The sequence below is a fragment of the Papio anubis genome, chromosome 20 (assembly GCF_008728515.1).
Source record: "Papio anubis isolate 15944 chromosome 20, Panubis1.0, whole genome shotgun sequence".
NCBI classification, from domain to species: Eukaryota; Metazoa; Chordata; class Mammalia; order Primates; family Cercopithecidae; genus Papio; species Papio anubis.
In genome coordinates this window covers 7,703,154-7,722,326 of record NC_044995.1, presented here as the reverse complement: position 1 = coordinate 7,722,326, position 19,173 = coordinate 7,703,154, and the positions used below count along the sequence as shown (strand labels likewise).

General features: G+C 44.3%; 1 protein-coding gene and 1 long non-coding RNA gene across 8 annotated transcripts in view; one reads left to right on the top strand and one right to left on the bottom strand.

Moving 5' to 3' along the window:
- Window positions 1-12,866, top strand: part of LOC101014756 (zinc finger protein 888) — a 36,503-nt gene extending 23,637 nt beyond the window's left edge. For 3 of the 7 annotated variants that reach the window (XM_031660207.1, XM_031660209.1, XM_031660204.1), the window contains one exon: window positions 5,420-8,034. In XM_031660207.1, coding sequence (XP_031516067.1) covers window positions 5,437-6,933 — 1,497 coding nt within the window. In that variant the 5' untranslated portion in view covers window positions 5,420-5,436 and the 3' untranslated portion in view covers window positions 6,934-8,034. Of the gene's footprint in view, window positions 1-2,053; window positions 2,083-5,419; window positions 8,204-12,452 lie in introns of those variants that run through there. The other 4 variants (XR_004180430.1, XM_031660210.1, XM_031660208.1 and 1 more) reach the window with 4 other exon arrangements.
- A 1,898-nt stretch (window positions 12,867-14,764) lies between these two features.
- On the bottom strand, window positions 14,765-19,173 carry LOC116271724. The gene is made up of 2 exons (XR_004180444.1): window positions 17,591-19,173; window positions 14,765-16,318 (listed from the first exon to the last, which is right to left on the bottom strand). It is a non-coding gene; the product is annotated as an uncharacterized LOC116271724 (long non-coding RNA).

The window sequence follows — 19,173 nt, the reverse complement described above, 5'->3', positions numbered from 1 at the left end:
CTTAGCTGGGCGTGGTGGTGCACGCCTGTAATCCCAGAGACTCAGGAGGCTGAGGCAGGAGAATCCCTTAAATCCAGGAGGCACAGGTTGCGGTGAACCAAGATCGCACCATTGCACTCCAGCCTGGGCAACTCCGTCTCAAAATAAATAAATAAATAAATAAATAAATAAATAAATAAATAAATCCAGCTGGGTGGGAATGTATTACAGGTGTAAAGGCAGGTAAGAGCCCAGATGGGCAGAGTGGAAGCTCCACCTTCAAATAGTGTGTGGGGAAACTCTCTGCAAGTGGGAGAATTCTGTGGGAAAAGGAAAGGTTCAATCCTGAGATCTCTGAATAGACATCTTTTTTCCCCCGCTTATTTCTCTGTTCTTTTTTCTTCTCTTTCTTCTCTTTCTTTCTTTTCCTTTTCTGTCTTTTCCTTGTCTCACACTGTCGCCCAGGCTACAGTGTATTGGCGCAATCTTGGCTAACCGTAGACTCTGCCTCCCGGGCTCAAAGGATTCTTGTGCCCCAGCTTTCCATGTAGCTGGGACTGGAAGCACTCACCACAATGCCCAGCTAATTTTTGTGTTTTTAGTAGAGACTGGGTTTCACCATGTTGGCCAGGGTGGTCTCCAACTCCTGATCTCAAATGATCCACCTTCTTCAGCTTCCCAAAGCACTGGGATTACAGACATGAGCCACCATGGCCCAACCATTGTTATTATTTTAGATAGTTTTGTCTTTTAGTTCTTAGTAAACATGTAAGTGGTTGAAGCATGATTCCAGGGTGAATATAACAACCACGTTAGTGTCCATTCCTTTCAGTATGCAGAAGTGAAGTGTGTTGTATAGATATTTGGGCAGAGGTTGTTGTTGCAGGTATGTTAAACATCTTAAATTATAGCATAATGATGAAACTTAAAATTTGCGTAACCTGGCCAGGTGCAGTGGCTCACGCCTGTAATCCCAGCACTTTGGGAGACCAAGGTGAGTGGATCACCTGAGGTCAGGAGTTAAAAACCAGCCTGGCTAACATGTCGAAACTTTGTCTCTACTAAAATTACAAAAATTAGTGAGGCACGGCAGTGCGTGACTGTAATCCCAGCGGAGGCAGGCAGGTCACCTGAAGTCAGGAGTTTGAGACCAACCTGGCAAATGTGGTGAACTCCGTTTCTACTAAAAATAGAAAACTTAGCCAGGCATGGTGCCAGGTGCCTGTAATCCCAGCTACTTGAAAGGCTGACACAGGAGAATTGCCTGAATCCGTGAGGTGGAGGTTGCAGTGAGCCGAGATTGCACCATTGCACTCTAGCCTGGGATCTAGGGCAAGACTCCATCTCAAAAACAAACAAACAAACAAAAACAGAAGAATCTGATAACCTGCAAAAACTACTCCCTCTCCACTAGAACTTTTTAAAATTTATGTCAACATTATTTCTGTGTATGTTGCATTTCGGTTGACATGTATGTACAGTGTTTTTTCATGCCTTTTTATTTTAAATAATATGAAAAAAAGTTTAGTTATGAAGAAAAGGTACACGTGTGCCAGTTTCTGTATTTGTCCTTTTATTAATTAATTAATATATGTATTTATGAGACAGTTTTGCTTTTGTCACTCAGACTGAAGTGCAAGGCTACAACCTCAGCTCTCCGCAACCTCTGCTTTTTGGGTTCAAGCGATCCTTCTGCCTCAGACTCCCAAGTAGCTGGGATTACAGGCATGGGCCACCACGCCCGGCTAATTTTGTATTTTTAGTAGAGACAGGGGTTCTCCTTGTTGGTCAGGTTGGTCTCGAACTTCCGACCTCAGGTGATCTGCCTGCCTTGGCCTCCCAAAGTGCTGGGATTACAGGCATGAACCACCATGCCCGGCCTATCTGTTTTTCTTATTTACCTTTATTGGAGAACTTTATGTTTGTGTGTTAGAGTTACTCTGTAGCCTTCTTTCATTTCCTCTTTTTTTTTTTCTTTGAGATGGAGTCTTGCTTTGATGCCCAGGCTAAAGTGCAGTGGTGTGATCTCAGCTCACTGCAACCTCCACCTCCCATGTTCAAGCAATTCTCCTGCCTCAGCCTCCCAAGTAGCTGGGAGTACAGGTGGGTGTCAATACGCCAGGCTAATTTTCTGTATTTTTTTTTTTAGTAAAGACAGGGTTTCGTCTTGTTAGCCAGGATGGTCTCGATCTCCTGACATTCTGATCCTCCTGCTTCAGCCTCCCAAAACGCTGGGATCACTGGCATAAGCCACTGCACCCAGCCTTTCTCAAGGTTTTTAACATGTTAGTGCCATTAGATGGCTTCAAGGATTGCAATTTTTATGGTACAGACTCTTAACTTCCTTTGTTTAATAAGATTTGTCAGCTGTCAGTGATTTTGATGATGAGATTCTCCTGTTCCTGCCTCAGTCATTAACACTGTCCTGTCAGAAATAGCTTAGAATCGCCGGCCATGGTGGCTCACCCCTCTAATCCCAGCACTTTCAGAGGCCAAGGTGGGTAGATCACTTGAGGTCAGGAGTTTGAGACCAGACTGGCCAACATGGTGAAACCTCGAATGCAGTAAATGCCAAAAATGTGCCAGGCGCAGTGGCTCACACCTGTAATCCCAGCAATTTGGGAGGCTGAGACAGGCCGATCACTTGAGGTCAAGAGTTTGAGACAAGCCTAGTCAACATGCTGAAACCTCGTCTGTACTAAAAATAAAAAAAATTAGTTGTACATGGTGGTGTGCACCTGTAATCCCAGCTACTTAGGAGGCTGAGGCAGGAGAATCACTTGAACCCAGGAGGTGTAAGTTGCACTGAGCCAAGATCATGCCACTGCACTCCAGCCCGTGTGACAGAGTGACTCTGCGCTGAGGTGGGAGAATCACTTGAGGTAGGAGAAACATGCCACTACATTCCAGCCTGGGTGATAGAGCGTGACTGAATCTGAAAAACAAACAAACAAGGAAATAACTTAAACTGGGAGGCTTAAGATGCAGAAATTTATTTTTCATGAATTTGGAAAGTGGGAAATCCAAGAGCGAGGTGCCAGCCAAATTGGTTCCTGGTGAGAGCCTTCTTCATGGTTTAGCCCAGCCATCTTCCTGCCATGTCCTGACACTGTGGAAAGAAGAGGCAGTGAGCCCTTTAATATCTCTTTATAAATGCACTGGTCCTATTCATGAGTAGTCAACACCCATGACTAAATTCTCTCAAAGTCTGCATCTGCAGGAACATCCTATTAGAGAATACCAAAACTACCAAAGCGAATTTGAGAAGTAGTTGTGTAGTTTGAGTCTTATCCTGTTGCCCAGGCTGGAGTGCAGTGGCCTGATCTCAGCTCACTGACACCTCCACCTCCTGGGTTCAAAGGATTCCTGCCTCAGCCTCCCAAGTAGCCGGGATTACAGGCACCCTCCGCCATGCCCAGCTAATTTTTTTGTATTTTTAGTAAAGATGGGGTTTCAGCATGTTGGCCAGGCTGATCTCGAACACCTGATGTCGTGATCCGCCTGCCTCAGCCTCCCAAAGTGCTGGGATTACAGGCATGTGCCACCGCACCTGGCTGTTAAGTCAATTCTTACTCGTTGTAATGCTGTGTATTTCCTTGACCTCATGAGAGGTCAATCTGTTAAAATCAGAAGGTAGTGATCTTAGCATGTAATTCAGTTCTTATATTGTGTGCTGGTGGTAAGTAGAAATTGTGGCTTTTTCTTTTTTTTTCTTTTTTTCTTTTTTTTTGAGACGGAGTCTTGCTCTGTCGCCCAGGCTGGAGTGCAGTGGCCGGATCTCGGCTCACTGCAAGCTTCGCCTCCTGGGTTTAGGCCATTCTCCTGCCTCAGCCTCCCGAGTAGCCGGGACTACAGGCGCCCACCACCTCGCCTGGCTAGTTTTTTGTATTTTTTAGTAGAGACGGGGTTTCACCGTGTTAGCCAGGATGGTCTCGATCTCCTGACCTCGTGATCCACCCGTCTCAGCCTCCCAAAGTGCTGAGATTACAGGCTTGAGCCACCGTGCCCGGCTGTGGCTTTTTCTTAAGTGGAAATTGTTTACAATTCTGCAGACTGTATGAATGTATGTATTATTTTCTTGTTTTATCATTGGTTACAATATTTTATTAATTGAATTTTATGACTCTGCATGTGAGTATTCAGTATGTGGCATGCAATATAACTGACACACTGCACTCATTAATGTCACAAAGTGCCACCGGGTGCAGTGGCTTATGCCTGTAATCCGAAATGGCCAACATGGTGAAACCCCATCTCTACTAAAAATACGAAAATTAGCCAGGCATGCTGGCACTTGCCTGTAATCCAAGGTACTCAGGAGGCTGAGGCAAGACACTCACTGGAACCCAGGAGGTGAAGGTTGCAGTAAGCCAAGATCGTGCCATTGCACTCTAGCCTGGGTGACAGAGCAAGACTCTGTCTCAAAAATATAAAAGTAATAAAATATTTTTTAAAAAGTCACAAAGTGCCTGTTCCACATGGATATAGGAAATATTTCACAGTTATTCAGGAAAATATGGTATTAACATTTTCTTTTTTTTGAGACGGAGTCTCACTCTTTCGCCCAGATTGAAGTGCAGTGGCACAATCTCAGCTCCCCACAGTCTTCCTCTCTCAGATTCAAGCAATTCTTCTGCCTCAGCCTCCGAGGTATCTGGGATTACAGGTGCACACCACCATGCCCGGCTACTTTTTGTATTGAGGTGATCCGCCTGCCTCGGCCTCCCAGAATAGTGGAATTACAAGTGTGAGCCACCATGCCCTGCCTTTTTTTTTTTTTGAGACGGAGTCTCACTTTGTCATCCAGGCTAGAGTGCAGTGGTGCGATATTGACTCACTGCAGCCTTTGCCTCTTGGCAATTCTTGTGCCTCAGCCTCTCACGTAGCTGGGACTACAGGTGCGGGCCGCCATGCCTGGCTAATTTTTGTAATCTTTTCTTACCTTCTCAGTGCTATGATTGTTTGACAATACAGAATTTCCATTGATTTTGATTATCGTTACAAGGGCTTGTTGTGGATTATTTACCAATATAGTACGTTGTCCGGTCCTTTAGCACTTATTTGTATACTCTGAATATGCTGTAAATATAAAGAATATATATTTTTTCCTTCTTTGATGTGACAGTAATTTTTTTTTTGCAAATTGTGATATACTTTAGGGTCACAGTGGAAAAACACTCCTTACTTCAGGCTTACACATGTTTGTGTCCTGTCAGTGTTTTGTCATAATATTGGGAATAGGCTTCTGTAGAAATGATTTGAAATACATGTAATTGCCCTTTATTTATTAAAGAATCTTAGTTCTTTTGTGTTCCTAAACTTTGAAGGTCATGTTTGGGAATTTCAAAATAAGTATTGTTATTTGTGTCCTATTTACACATTTCAGTATTATTTACCGTCTGCACTTAATTGGAAACCTATTGGTGTTTATATTTTGTAGCTGTCTCTTCCAAATGCATGACAAGGAAGTTCTCATTAACAGGGCAAGGCAGTACGGAAGTGATCCACACTGGGACATTGCAAAGACAAGCAAGTCATCACATTGGAGATTTTTCCCTCCAGGAAATTGAGAAAGATTTTCAGGACTTTGAGTTTCAGTGGCAAGAAGATGAAAGAAATGGCTATGAAGCACTCATGACAGAAATCAAAAAGTTGACTGGTAGTACAGACCGACATGATCAAAGGCATGCTAGAAACAAGCCTATTAAAGATCAGGTTGGACAAAGCTTTCATTTGCATCTGCCTGAACTGCAGGTATTTCAGAGCAAAGGGAAAATTGATAATCAAGTTGAGAAGTTTATCAGTGATGCTTCCTCGGTTTCAACATCCCAAAGAATTTCTTGTATTCCTAAAACCCATATTTCTAATAAGTATGGGAATAATTTCCTCCATTCTTCATTACTCACACAAAAACAGGAGGTACACATGAGAGAACAATCTTTCCAATGTAATGAGAGTGACAAAGCCTTTAATTGTAGCTCACTGTTAAAAAAACGTCAGATAATCCATTTAGGAGAGAAACAATATAAATGTGATGTATGTGGCAAGGTCTTTAATCAGAAGCGATACCTTGCATGCCATAGTAGATGTCACACTGGTGAGAAACCTTACAAGTGTAATGAGTGTGGCAAGACCTTCAGTCACATGTCGTGCCTTGTAATTCACAAGGCAATTCATACTGGAGAGAAACCTTACAAGTGTAATGAATGTGGCAAGGTTTTTAATCAACAATCAAACCTTGCACGTCATCGTAGACTTCATACTGGAGAGAAACCTTACAAATGTGAAGAATGTGACAAAGTTTTCAGTCGCAAATCACACCTTGAAAGACATAGCAGAATTCATACTGGAGAGAAACCATACAAATGTAAGATTTGTGACAAGGCTTTTGGACGTGATTCACACCTGGCACAACATATTATAATTCACACTAGAGAGAAACCTTACAAGTGTAATGACTGTGGCAAGACCTTCGTTCAAAATTCATCTCTTGTAATGCATAAGGTCATTCATACTGGAGAGAAACGTTACAAGTGTAATGAATGTGGCAAAAGTTTTAATCACAAATCAAGTCTTGCATATCATCATAGACTTCATACTGGAGAGAAACCTTACAAGTGTAATGATTGTGGCAAGGTTTTTAATCGAAAATCAAACCTTGCACGTCATTATAGACTTCATACTGGAGAAAAACCTTACAAATGTGAAGAATGTGACAAAGTTTTCAATTTCAAGTCACTCCTTGAAATACATAGGACAGTTCATACTGGAGAGAAACCATACAAATGTAAGGTTTGTGACAAGGCATTCAGGTATGATTCACATTTGGCACAACATACTGGAATTCACATTGGAGAGAAACCGTACAAGTGTAATGAGTGTGGCAAAGCCTTCTGTGGCCAGTCAACACTCATTCACCATCAAGCAATCCATGTTGTAGGGAAACTTTACTAATGTAATGATTGTCGCAAAGTCTTCAGTAACGCTACAACCATTGCAAATCATTGGAGAACCATAACGAAGTGAGATCTTACAAGTGTTATAAATGTGGCAGATTTTTCAGGCATCATTCTTACCTTGCAGTTTATCAGCGAACTCATACTGGAGAGAAACCTTACAAATGTGATGACTGTGGCAAGATCTTCAGTCAAGTTTCATCTTACACAAAACATAGGAGAATTCATACAGGAAAGAAACCTCACAAGTGTGATGATTGTGTCAAAGCCTTTATTTCACGTTCATGCCTCATTACACATCAGAGAATCCCTACTGGACAGAGATCTTACAAGTGTCATGTGTGGCAAGGTCTTTAGTCTGAGGTGACTCCTTGCAGGACATCAGGAAATTCATTTTTGAGGTAATAGTTCCAAATGCAGTGAGTATAGCAAACCATCAACCATTAATTGACATTAGATTCAAATCAGCATTGACTTGAGTTTGAGTTGACTTAACACTGAGTTCAAGCATTAATTGAGATTAAAGTGTTTATGTTCAGAGGATTAGGCCAGGTGCGGTGGCTCACACCTGTAATCCCAGCACTTTGGGAGGCCAAGTTGAGTAGATCACTTGAGGTCAGGAGTTTGAGAGCAGCCTTGCCAACAGATGTGAGCCATTTTCCCAGCCTGTTTTTTTGTTTCTTCAACAAATACTGATAGGGATTTTTATGGGTATCGTGTTGAATCTAAATCACATTGGGTTATATAAACATTTAACAATATTAATTTTTCCAAAACATCAGTATGGGTTGTATCTTTATATATGTTTTTAATCATTTTGATCAATGTTTGTAGATGTCAGTGTATGAATTTCTCACTTCTTTCTGTTTATTCCTAGGTATTTCTTACTTTAAGTTCTGTAGCAAATGGAAGTGTTTTTAAATTTTCATTTAAAATTGTTTATTATTAATGTATGAAAATTCAACTAATTTTTGGTGTTGATATTGTATTGTGCAAATCTACTGATGTGTTTATTAATCTCAGTAGTACTTTGACTCTGTGACTTTCTACACAGAAGATCATGTCATCTACAAACAAATATAATTTTACTTTTTTCTGATTTCGAGGCATTTCATTTCTTTTGCTATTTCATTGCTCTGGCTAGGACAGCCTGTATTTATTGAATAGAAAAAGTGAGAGCATTCTTGCATCATTTGAGATCCTATAGGAAAAGCATTCCATTTTCCCTGCTTGGTTATTTCCACGTTGGTCACTTCATCAATGGTCAGGTAAATTTCCTTCTCTATTTTGTTTAAGATTTCTTTTTATTTATTTATTTTTTTGAGACGGAGTCTTGCTTTGTCGCCTAGGCTGGAGTGCAGTGGCACGATCTCGGTCACTGCAAGCTCCGCCTCCTGGGTTCACGCCATTCTCCTGCCTCAGCCTCCCAATAGCTGGGACTACAGGCGCGCACCACCACGCCCGGCTAATTTTTTGTAGTTTTAGTAGAGACAGGGTTTCACCATGTTAGCCAGGATGGTCTCGATCTCCTGACCTCATGATCTGCCCGCCTCAGCCTCCCAAAGTGCTGGAATTACAGGCGTGAGCCACCGCGCCCAGCTGTTTTAAGATTTCTATGATGATCAGACGTTGAATTTTGTGAAATGATTTTTCTCCATCTGTTGAGATGATGTGGTTTTCATCTGTCATTTTGTTCAAGTGGTATATCACATTGATTTGCTTGAATATGTTGAACCATCCTTGGATGTCAGAAGTAAATGGCACTTGCATATCTACAATCCTTTTATATAGCCACTTGAATACAGTTTTCTAGTACAAGAGGTCTTCAAGAAGCTCATGGAAAAATATGTATTATGAGAAAATTGTGCATGGATTTCACAGTTTTTGCACCAAAATAAACTGGTACAAATCTGTTATAACATGTCTGAACAGGCTGTAGTTTGAGGCACTAAGAAGGATAAGGCATGAGTTTGAAAAGAGACTATCAAAGCAATATAAATTCTGCTAAAATTGAAATAAGAAGAAACATCAAATTTACGATGAGACCAGATGCAGTGTCTCAGGTCTCTAATCCCAGCACTTTCAGAGGCCGAGACAGGTGTGTCACATGAGCCTGGGTATTCAGGACCAGCCTGGGTAACATGGTGAAAACCCCTTCTATACAAAAAAATACAAAAATTCGCTGGGCATGGTGGCACATACCTGCAGGGCCAGCTACTGTGGAGTCTGCAGCCAAAGGATGGCATGAGCCTGGGAGGTCGAGGCTGCAGTGAACTGTGATCTTGCCACTGCTCTCCATCATGTCTCAAAAAAAGAATATTTATGGTAAAGTTTGGGTAGACGAATAATGATATCATTGATGCTTTATGAAAAGGTTATGGGGACAATGCCCAAAAGAAATCAACAGTTTGTAAATGGATAACTCATTTTGAGTTGTGAGAAGACAAGGTTGAAGGTTATGTATGGAGCAGCAGGCAGACCATCCACGTCAGTTTCACGGAAAAACAATAATCTTGTTTGTGCTGCAATGAAGAGGACTGATAGCTAACAGCAGAAACAATAGTCAAGAGGTTGAGGACAGGCTGGTTAACATGGTGAAGTGCCATCTCTACTAAAAATATAAAAATTAGCTAGGTATGGTGGTGGGCACCTGTAATCCCAGCTCCTTGGGAGGCTGAGGTGGGAGAATCGCTTAAACCCAGGAGGCGGAAGTTGCAGTGAACCGAGATGATGCCATTGCACTCCAGCCTGGGCAACAAGAGTGAAACTTTCTCTCAAAATAATAATAATAATACTAATAAATATCAAGCCCCTTCTCTTCCTTTGTCTGCCATCGTGGTTTGTACTTGACTCCACTTCTAGCCATATCTTCTCATAAGACTTTCGGGATTAAGTGATTCCTGGCCAAGAAAAAAAGCAAAATCGTTCCATTCCCCAGTGGATTCAGATGAAAACTGGTAATAAAATCAGGTGCAACTTTAAAAGAAGACACTGGAGAAGAGCCAAGCTGGGTCTATAAGGAATTGCACATGAGATGACATACATATTTATGCTGTCTGAGCATTACAATCACGTTACCATATCAAGCAGAAAATGTCACCACTATCTGAAGAGTGGGACATGTTTTATTGGGAATACATTTTTTTCTCTCTGAATCTGTTATGAACACGTTGGTTGGCTGGGTTCAGTAATAAATACGTCAGACTTTTCATTTCCAAAAAAAAGTCAAATGATGTAATTCCATAGAGTACCTTAACTCCTGTATTGCTTTTTTTTTTTTTTTTTTGAGATGGAGACTCCACTGGGCTCAGTGGATCACACTTGTGTTCGTCACACATTGGGAGGCTGAGGTGTGAGGTTTGCTTGAGACCAGGAGTCTTCTGGGAATCTTCTTGCCTCCACTAACCCAGTTCATGACAGACCCTTGGACTTTACTGTTCTGGAAAATCTATATAAAGCAATATCAGTGTATCAAAGCATTATGTCTGTCAGAAGCTTGTGAAAGAAACTAAAAATTACTAAGTCAAAGAGAAAAGTCAAGCTGGGAACAGTGTCAGGCAAACCTTCCTCCAATTTTATCCGTAAACAAGATAGCTACAAGGATTTTTTAAAAAGCTACATAGAGGCTGGGTACAATGGCTCAGGCCTCTAATCCCAGCACTTTGGGAGGCCTCAGTGGGCGGATCACTGAGGTCAGGAGTTCGAGACCAGCCTGACTAACATGGAGATACCCCTTCTCTAGTAAAAGTAGAGAATTAGTCAGACATGGTGGCATATGCCTGTAATACCTGCTACTCGGGAGGCTGAGGCAGGAGAGTCACGTGAACCCAGGAGGCAGAGGTTGTGGTCAGCCAACACCACACCATTGCACTCCAGCCTAAGCAATAAGAACAAAACTCCATCTCCAAGATGAATGAATAAATAAATATTTAAAATATAAAGATGAGGTTTCACCATGTTGCCTGAGCTGGCCTCCAACTCTTGGCCACTAACTATCTTTCTGCTTTAGCCTCCCATCATGCTGGAACTACATGCACGAGCTGCCACCCCTGGCCACATTATGCTTTTTCAAACTTGCTAATATTTTGGATATGCTAATTTCTTCCTAAACGTAATTATGTTTTAGCTAATTACTAGTGTTTGATAAATGAAACCTTTGATAACTAGGGATATGAGTGAAAAATAGAGTTCATAGTACATGTTAACTTACAGATATTGCCATAAAATTATTGCATGCAGAAATGAGGTGATTTAAAAGTTTATAATTTTTTTTTTTCTTTTTTTGAGATGCAGTCTCACTCTGTTGGCCAGGCTGGAGTGCAAATGTGAGATCTCAGCTCACCGCAACCTCCGCTGCCTGGGCTCAAGCGATTCTCCTGCTTCAACCTCTTGAGTATCTGGGATTACAGGCGCGTGCCACCATGCCCAGCTAATTTTTGTATTTTTAGTACAGATGGGGTTTCGCCGTGTTGGCCAGGCTGACCTCGAACTCCTGACCTCAGGGTGATCCATTCGCCTAGGCTTGCCAAAGTGCAGGGATTATAGGCAGGAGGCGCGGCGCCCAGCCAATTTTGTAATTTAGTTATATTTTCTTCAGGGCCCACGTAAAACAGAATAACCTGACTGGGATGTATCCTTAGTAATATCTCATAATTATTCTCTATATGAAAATAAATCCCAATGTTTGAAGACTGCCTATTTTACAGCCTTTATTATTCACACCTGATAGAACACTCATGCAAGAACAATAAAGAAAACACCTAAAATAGATTACAATTGGATGGGTGTGGTGGTTCACCTGTAATCCCAGCACTTTGGGAAGCAAAGGTGGGAGGATTGCTTGAGTCCAGGAGTTCAAGGCTAGCCTGAGCATCGTAGTGGAACCCTGACTCTACAAAATGTTAAAAAATTATCCAGGCATGGTGGTGAGGGCCTGTGGCCCCAGCTAGTTGGGAGGTGTAGTGGGAGGATTGCTTGAGCCCCAGAGGTTGAGGTTGCAGTGAGCAGCGTTCCCACCACTGCATTCCATCCTGGGTGACAGAACTAGGTCCTGTTTCTAGGGAAAAAAAAAAAAAAAAAGAACAGCTTGAAGATAAAAAGTACATTTTGTACTTATTTTCAGAAGGCACATAAAGTGAATATTACATTTAGGAATTGATATGTTGTCAACATTTATCGCTTAAATATATTGCAGGAAGAAATGTAAAAAAAAAAAAGTTTGAGAATGAGGACTAAGGTCTGATTTTTTTATCTTGCCTAAATTCCTATCTGAGGAATCTGGGGAGTCATGCCCTACAAACCATAAATACTCATCAGATGGTTTTATTTAGTCCTATATATCCTGTCTTATTTCCAGTCTGACTCTGGAATAACGTGACAAAGAAGAAAGTCAAAATATTTTACCCCAAAACATGTTTCTTTGCCATATTTTGAAATGGTCCTGCAAAGCTGTCCTTTGTGAGGGGTACATGTGCATCTGTAAAGAATCTCTAACATAGCTAGATCTTTTTATTCTAGGCCCTCCCAATCCTGAAGAGATTAAGAAAGAAGCTAGCACCTTTTAAAGGTCTGAATAGAAAACATTTGTCATCTATTGTCTCTAAGGCAGCCAGTAGAAGACTTCAAAACAACCTTTGTCTCCACAATCTTCTGTCTTAACCTGACATTTCTGCTATTGATCCCAGGTATTTAGACAAACTCAACCAGCTGTCAATCAGAAAATGTTTCAATTTACTTATAGCCTGGAAGACCCGCTTTGAGTTGTCCCATTTCTCTGAGCCAAAGCAATGTATTTCTTAAATGTGTTTGATTGATGTCTAATGCTTCCCTAAAATGTCTAAGAACAAGCTGTTCCCCATTACCTTGGGCACATGTTCTCAGGACCTCCTGATTGTCATTCATATTTAGCTCAGAATAAACCTCTCAAAATATTTTACTGAGTTTGACTCTTTTCCACAAGAATAGTTCATTTTAAGTGCAGCGTGAAATAACAAATGTAAGGAACAACTGGGCAATTTATATATATATATATATATTTTTTTTTTTTAATCACCTTTTTTCTTATTGAGACGGAGGAGGGAGCTCTGGGGTAGAGGGTCTTTGGCCAGGCTGGACCTCTGCGCTCAGCGATCTTCTTGCTCCTGCTTCCTGAGTAGCTGGGACCCCAGACTCCACCCACCTCGCCCGCATCCCTGTTGTGTTTAAGGATCAGGTGGTGACCTCACTCTTCCTAGGTCTGGGCCGTCCGCTCCGAACCCCATGGGGTGGCCCTAGGGAAGTCTCTGGAGCTGAGCACAGGGTGGAGTCTCCCACCCCAGTAAATGGAGAATAGAAAGGAGGAGTATTTCTCTTCTGTTCTGTGGGCCATCGGCATGAAATTGTACGTTTCGCTCAGGGAAGCCTTTGCATTTCGCATTCTAGCTTGCCTTCCTGCCCTAGACAACTTAAAGGCTTTGAAATTAAATTGGTAAAATTAATTTCAATAGCAAGGAACTTTCCTGGATCCAATTACCGCCCCACGTCGACTTCTCAGGGAGGTACTATTTCCATGACTGCTGAGCTGCTCCAGCCTCACTGGCGGGTTTCGTCTCCAAAACCCGGAAAACTGATGCGCGGGGAACGAGATGGAGAAAAGCGCAGGCCCCGCCCCCGCGGACGCCTCACAACCCGGGACTCTTCTCCCCGGCGCCAGGCCCCTTGTCACTCTCCCTCGCCCCCTCCTCAATCATACCCCGTCCACCTCCTGGGGGTTCCGCCTAGGTCTGGCTTCTGTCCTGCGCTGATTGGCACAGACCCGGAAGCGGATGGTGTGGCCTGAGGGTTGCACCACGGCGTTGCGCTTCCCAATTCTCTGGTGCTGCTATACCAGGGAGGTGGGGTTCGCACAGACCCGGAAATTCCGGCGCGACTTTCTCAACCCAGAGCAAGTTGAGACATCCAAGTGGGAGTTCGTGAGTCCCTTCCTTCTGAGTTTAAAGTCACCCTGAGGCTGGTCCTGTTATGCCTAGACAGTTTGTTCCCCAAAGAAGACCACCAGAGTCTAGAGTCAAAGCCAAGCGGCAAGGATCTTTACTACAAGTTCGAACCTGGTCCCTCCTTTACACAGTATACAAGAGGGCCCCGAACAATGCGAGTGTTTGCTTTTTATAGCCCGAAAGTTGCAGGGGAACAAAGAAATTCTTTTGGCTCCCGCGCTTTCAGTAACCTTGAACGGCTGTCTCCTTATTGGAGACTTTCCAGGTGGTGTTTGTACTGGGCTCAGGGAGTTTTGAGCCCGGGGGCTGAGGAATGTGCTCAGCTCCTTTCATTCCCCCCTTCTTTTCAGGTATCTTTAGAGCTAATCTTGGGTCTTATAAGTCTGATTCTGTTTCAGCATTTACAGGTTGGTATTGGGCTCTGAGGACCATGAGTTGTACGGTGTCAAATCTCTCTCTAACAAATTGTAAAATTCTGTTAATAACACAAGGTCCTACGGTAAGCAGAAATAGTAGACTTAGCAGGGGTCTAAGGAAGGGGGCTAACAGAGAAAACATAGAGGAATTCCACCATTGGTCTGCAGCTGAAGCAAACTGCCATGTTTTTACTTCAGTGCTTAACTTGCGTAACTGTTGGACCCGGTCCTCTACAAGTCCTGATTCATTTATGTAGAAACAACAGTCTTCTTTTAGAAACATACATGTACCACCTTTTTCTGCAGTGAGTAGGTCTAGGGCTCTCTGGTTCTGCAAGGTTACCTGAGCTAGGGACATGGGCTGTCGCTGAAGGGAGGCAAGGGACTCAGCCGACTCCTCCATAGCAACGGCAAATTGTTGGTATAACTTGTTACTTTCTATGAGGGTGTGACCTAGGGCTCCCCCCGCCAGTCCGGCCGCAATGAAGGATGCGGTGAGGGAAATTCCTGCAATGAGGGGGAGAAATATGGTGCAGGTCTCGGTCTAGGGTCTGGGTGAATAACAGCACTAGTCCAGTTACTGGTATACTTTAGGAACTCGCCAGCAGTTAGTAGAGTCAACCGGGGAACTAATGTGACAGGGAGACACAGTAGGTTATTAACAGAGGGACTAGGTAGGTTCTTAGATAAGGTTCTATTACACCAGAAGAATATGCCTGATGGAGCCTTTAAGGTGATATTAGGGGGCGTTGCAGTGATGCTGCAGAGGCTGGAATTGGTTCTTGAGAAACAGTAGGGAAACTTCTCCTGACTGGGGTTTAGGTATAGGGGTACGTTCAGGATAGGAGCATACGAGAGGTTTCGGAGGTTGTTAGCTTGGGCAAAGGTAGAGGATCCCCATGGCAGAGGGACAGCCGTTAGCGGTGGACGCCCTAGAGTGGCGCACAGAAAGCAGCCAGACCGGCTATGAAGTCCTGTAAGGTTAGCAAGTTCTAGTCCTTCTTGTAATAACTTTAACCAGGAGAAAGGACGTAAGTCTTGTGTTAGTCTGTTTTCTTGTCGTTGGATATTCCTGTGGACCAGGGGCAGTACTTGCACAAGGCCTCGCCACAGATAGAGGTGACTGCTAGGCCATGTGGAGGAGGGGGAGTAGTATATAGCCCTATGTTGAGGTGTGGTCCTGCAGGAGTTCTAGGGGTCTCTAACTATCCATGTATATGAAAAGTCTCTATCCTGTCTACGATGGAAGGGCCACTTAGGGTCTAACTGTTTTTTCTCTCCTCAATAACGGGGTCTATGGATGTTACAATAGTTATAAGGACAGCCGGCATTTTGGTGCCACCAATAGTGTTTACAATTGTATTTAGTCTGATCAAACTTAAAGCATATTATTGGTGTCATAGGTTTGGCTATTTGAAAACCAGTAAAATTTAGTAGAATTGGGCTGTTGCACCCTGAGGAAGGGCAATCAGCACTGGCCAATAATTTTCCGGGCTTATGAGGTTGCCCAGGGTGGGTTCGGTTTTCATAAAGCCAGAATCTCCAGACAAAGGGATTATGAGCTGGTTTTGTGATTTCTCCAGCGGCCACTAGGGCGACTAACGTTAGGGTTAGACTACCTAACTGCATGTTTGCAGTGAGCTATGCTGCCGGCGCAGGGTGAGTTTTAAGGGGTTGTTCTTAGCTCTGTCCACAGTCCACGCGTCCGGTGCTTTAGCCGCCGCCGTGATTGGTCCTAGAAGATCGGAGGTTGGGTCCACTGGCTTGACGTGGGTGTAGTGGATCCACGATGCGATGCCTTCTACCTTCAGGGCGGTGGGTGTGGTCAAGAGTACCTGGAGTGGTCCTTTCCACCTGGGTTCTAGGGTCTCTTGTCGGTGTCGCTTGACTAGGACCCAGTCTCCTGGCTGGTACGGATGGGGTGTTGGCGGGGGACCGGTCTCATATAGTTCCTTTAGCTTGGGCTAGATTTCTTGATGAATTTTCTGCAAGGCTTGTAGGGAAAATAAGAGTTCAGAGACATTTTCTGTTTCAGACTTGAGCAGATTATCTTTTAGGCTGGGAACTAAGGGTGGGGTCTGCCATACATAATTTCATAAGGGGTAAGGCCTAGTCTATAAGGGGTAATACGGGCCCGGAACAGAGCGTAGGGGAGAAGGACCACTCAATTAGTGCCAGTCTCTATAGTTAATTTAGTTAAGGTCTCCTTTAAGGTCCGATTCATTCTCTCTACCTGTCCTGAACTCTGGGGCCTGTAAGCGCAATGTAGTTTCCAATTTGCCCCAAGGATGGAAGCCAAATCCTGACTTACCTTAGCGACGAAGGCCGGCCCATTGTCTGACCCTATCTGGACGGGGAAGCCATACCTGGGGAGGATATCTTCCAGGATTTTCTTTGCTACAACCTGAGCAGTTTCCTTTTTGGTGGGGAATGTTTCAGTCTACCCTGAAAAAGTATCTACAAAGACAAGTAAGTACCGATACCCATATTTTTCTGGCTTTATCTCAGTAAAATCTATTTCTCAGTAGATACTGGGCCTGGTTCCCCTGAGCCTTGTTCTTGTTGCAGCCTGGGATTGGGGGTAGGCATTGTTAAGCTGGCAGACTTTGCAACTTGTCACGATGTTGCTGGCCATCTTGGCTGTATGTCTGAATTTGAGCTTAGAGCGTCTGATCAGGTCTATTATCCGCCGAGCACCCAGGTGGGTGGTTCGGTGGATGTGTTTTAACACTTGTTGTCCTAATTTTTCTGGTAGGATGGTTTGGTCATTAGTATCAGTCCACCACCTATTCTGGATCTGTTTCAGGGGAAGCTTGTCAGTTCACTGGAGATCTTGTTCTGAATAATCAGGGAAATATGGCAAGTCCCGGGGGCCCGGGTCAGGGAGCTGGAGTGCAAGGAGTTGGCTGGGAGCCTTCGCCATCTTTCTTGCAGTTTGATCTGCCAGAAAGTTGCCTTGAGCAGTTGGAGTAGTTAGTTTCTGATGCCCTGGGCAATGCAAAATGGCTAACTTTTCTGGCCTCCATAGGGCTGTTAGCAGGGCTAGGATTTCTTGCTTGTTTTTTTTTATCTCTTTTCCTTTAGCCGTCAGTAACCCCCGCTCCCTGTAAATGGCCCCATGTATAGGCGCCGTTGCAAAAGCATATCGGCTGTCTGTATATACCGTCAGCTTTTTCCCCGCCCCTAAGGTAAGAGCTTGGGTGAGCGTTATCAGTTCGGCCTTCTGGGCCGATGTCCCCGGGGGCAGGGGTTCCGCCCAGATTACCTTAGTCTCTGAAGTCACTGCCACTCCAGCGTACCTCTGGCCTTGATGCATGCAGCTGCTCTCATCAGTGAACCAGACGAGGTCGGCGTCAGGAAGTGGGCGGTCCTGCAGGTCTTCTCGAACTCCGTGCAACTGAGTTAGTATCTCGGTGCAGTCGTGGAGTGGGGCGTCCAGGTCCGGGTTGGGCAGCAGCGAGGCAGTCTCTTACCCAGTGGCTAGCCTCCTTGCAGTAGGCACATTGGTCTTTTCTCAGATTATCATGCCGGGGGGGGGGCGCCTAGGTTGGGTGTACTCTGGCTGTAGATGTTTTTTCTGTACTACTGCTGCCAGGACCTTGGTTCAGTGGCCTTAAATTGCCTTTCCTCTGGAGTATCTCTGTTATTATAAACCCGCTGGGCTATTTGAAGGAGGTCCTGAATCCGCTTTCCTTCCGAGTCTTTTAATTTTTGGAGTTTTTTTTTTTATTTGGGGCTGCCTGATTTACGAAAGACATTACAACAGCTGCCTGAATTCCTGGAGTCTCTGGATCTATGGGGGTGTACTGTCTAAAAGCTTCCATTAATCTTTCTAAGTAGGTGGCTGGGCTCTCTGCCTTTCCCTATAGAATAGAATATACTTTGGCCAAATTAGTGGGCTTGCGAGCAGCTGCCTGGAGACCTGCCATTAGAGTCTGGCGATAAAGGTGTAGCCGTCCTCTACCTTCTGCTGTGTTGTAGTCCTACGCCGGCCTGCTCAGAGGAAAGGTCGCGTTTATGAGGTCGGGGTTGGCAGTCGGTTGACCGTCGTCCCCCGGGACCAGCTTTCTAGCTTCTACCTGTATTCTCTCTCGCTCCTCCATGGTAAACAAGATTCGGAGGAGCTGCTGATAATCATCCTAAGTGGGCTGGTGGGTTAACATGACACTATCCAGTAAAGCCAGTAAATCTTTGGGGTTGTCTGAAAACCGAGCACTCTGAGTCTTCCAGTTATATAGATCACTGGTGGAGAATGGCTAGTACTGGAGCCTGGCGATTCCTGTGTCATCTGGGGGTCCTATTTCCCGAAGGGGTAAAGCCACCGTGGAGTCAGGCGGCTGGGGGTGGGGGCTAGTTCGCGAAGTGCACCCTCGCGTCTGCCCCACCGGTCTTTCAAAGTTACTTTCCTTTTCAGCGGGCCCGTGAGTGCCGGCCACCTCCCCTCCGCCTGCTTCCTCCCTCTATCCTTCTCTCTAATCTTTTCGTTTCTGTCTAAATCTTTGATTGACAGACTCACAGGGTCTCTTCTTTAAGTCTCTATCTCATTCGCGCGCGCTCTCTCTCTCTCTGTCATCCCGTGTCCTTTCTCCTTTACACTCAGTCTCTTTCTCTTTCTGTCTCTCTCTCTGACTCTCCACGTCTGCCGTTTCCTCTCCTTTCTCTTTCCGATTTCCCTTCTCACTTTCTCTCTTATGGTCTCTCTCTCACTTATTTTTTCCCTCTCCCCAGTCTCACTTTCTGTGTCTCTTCCTGTAAAGGAATGTGGGTTAGAATCCCTGTAAAGGAAATCCGCGCTGGAAGCCGGGAGCCCGGGGACCAGGGCTGCAAGCGCGGCGCCGGAAGCCAGGA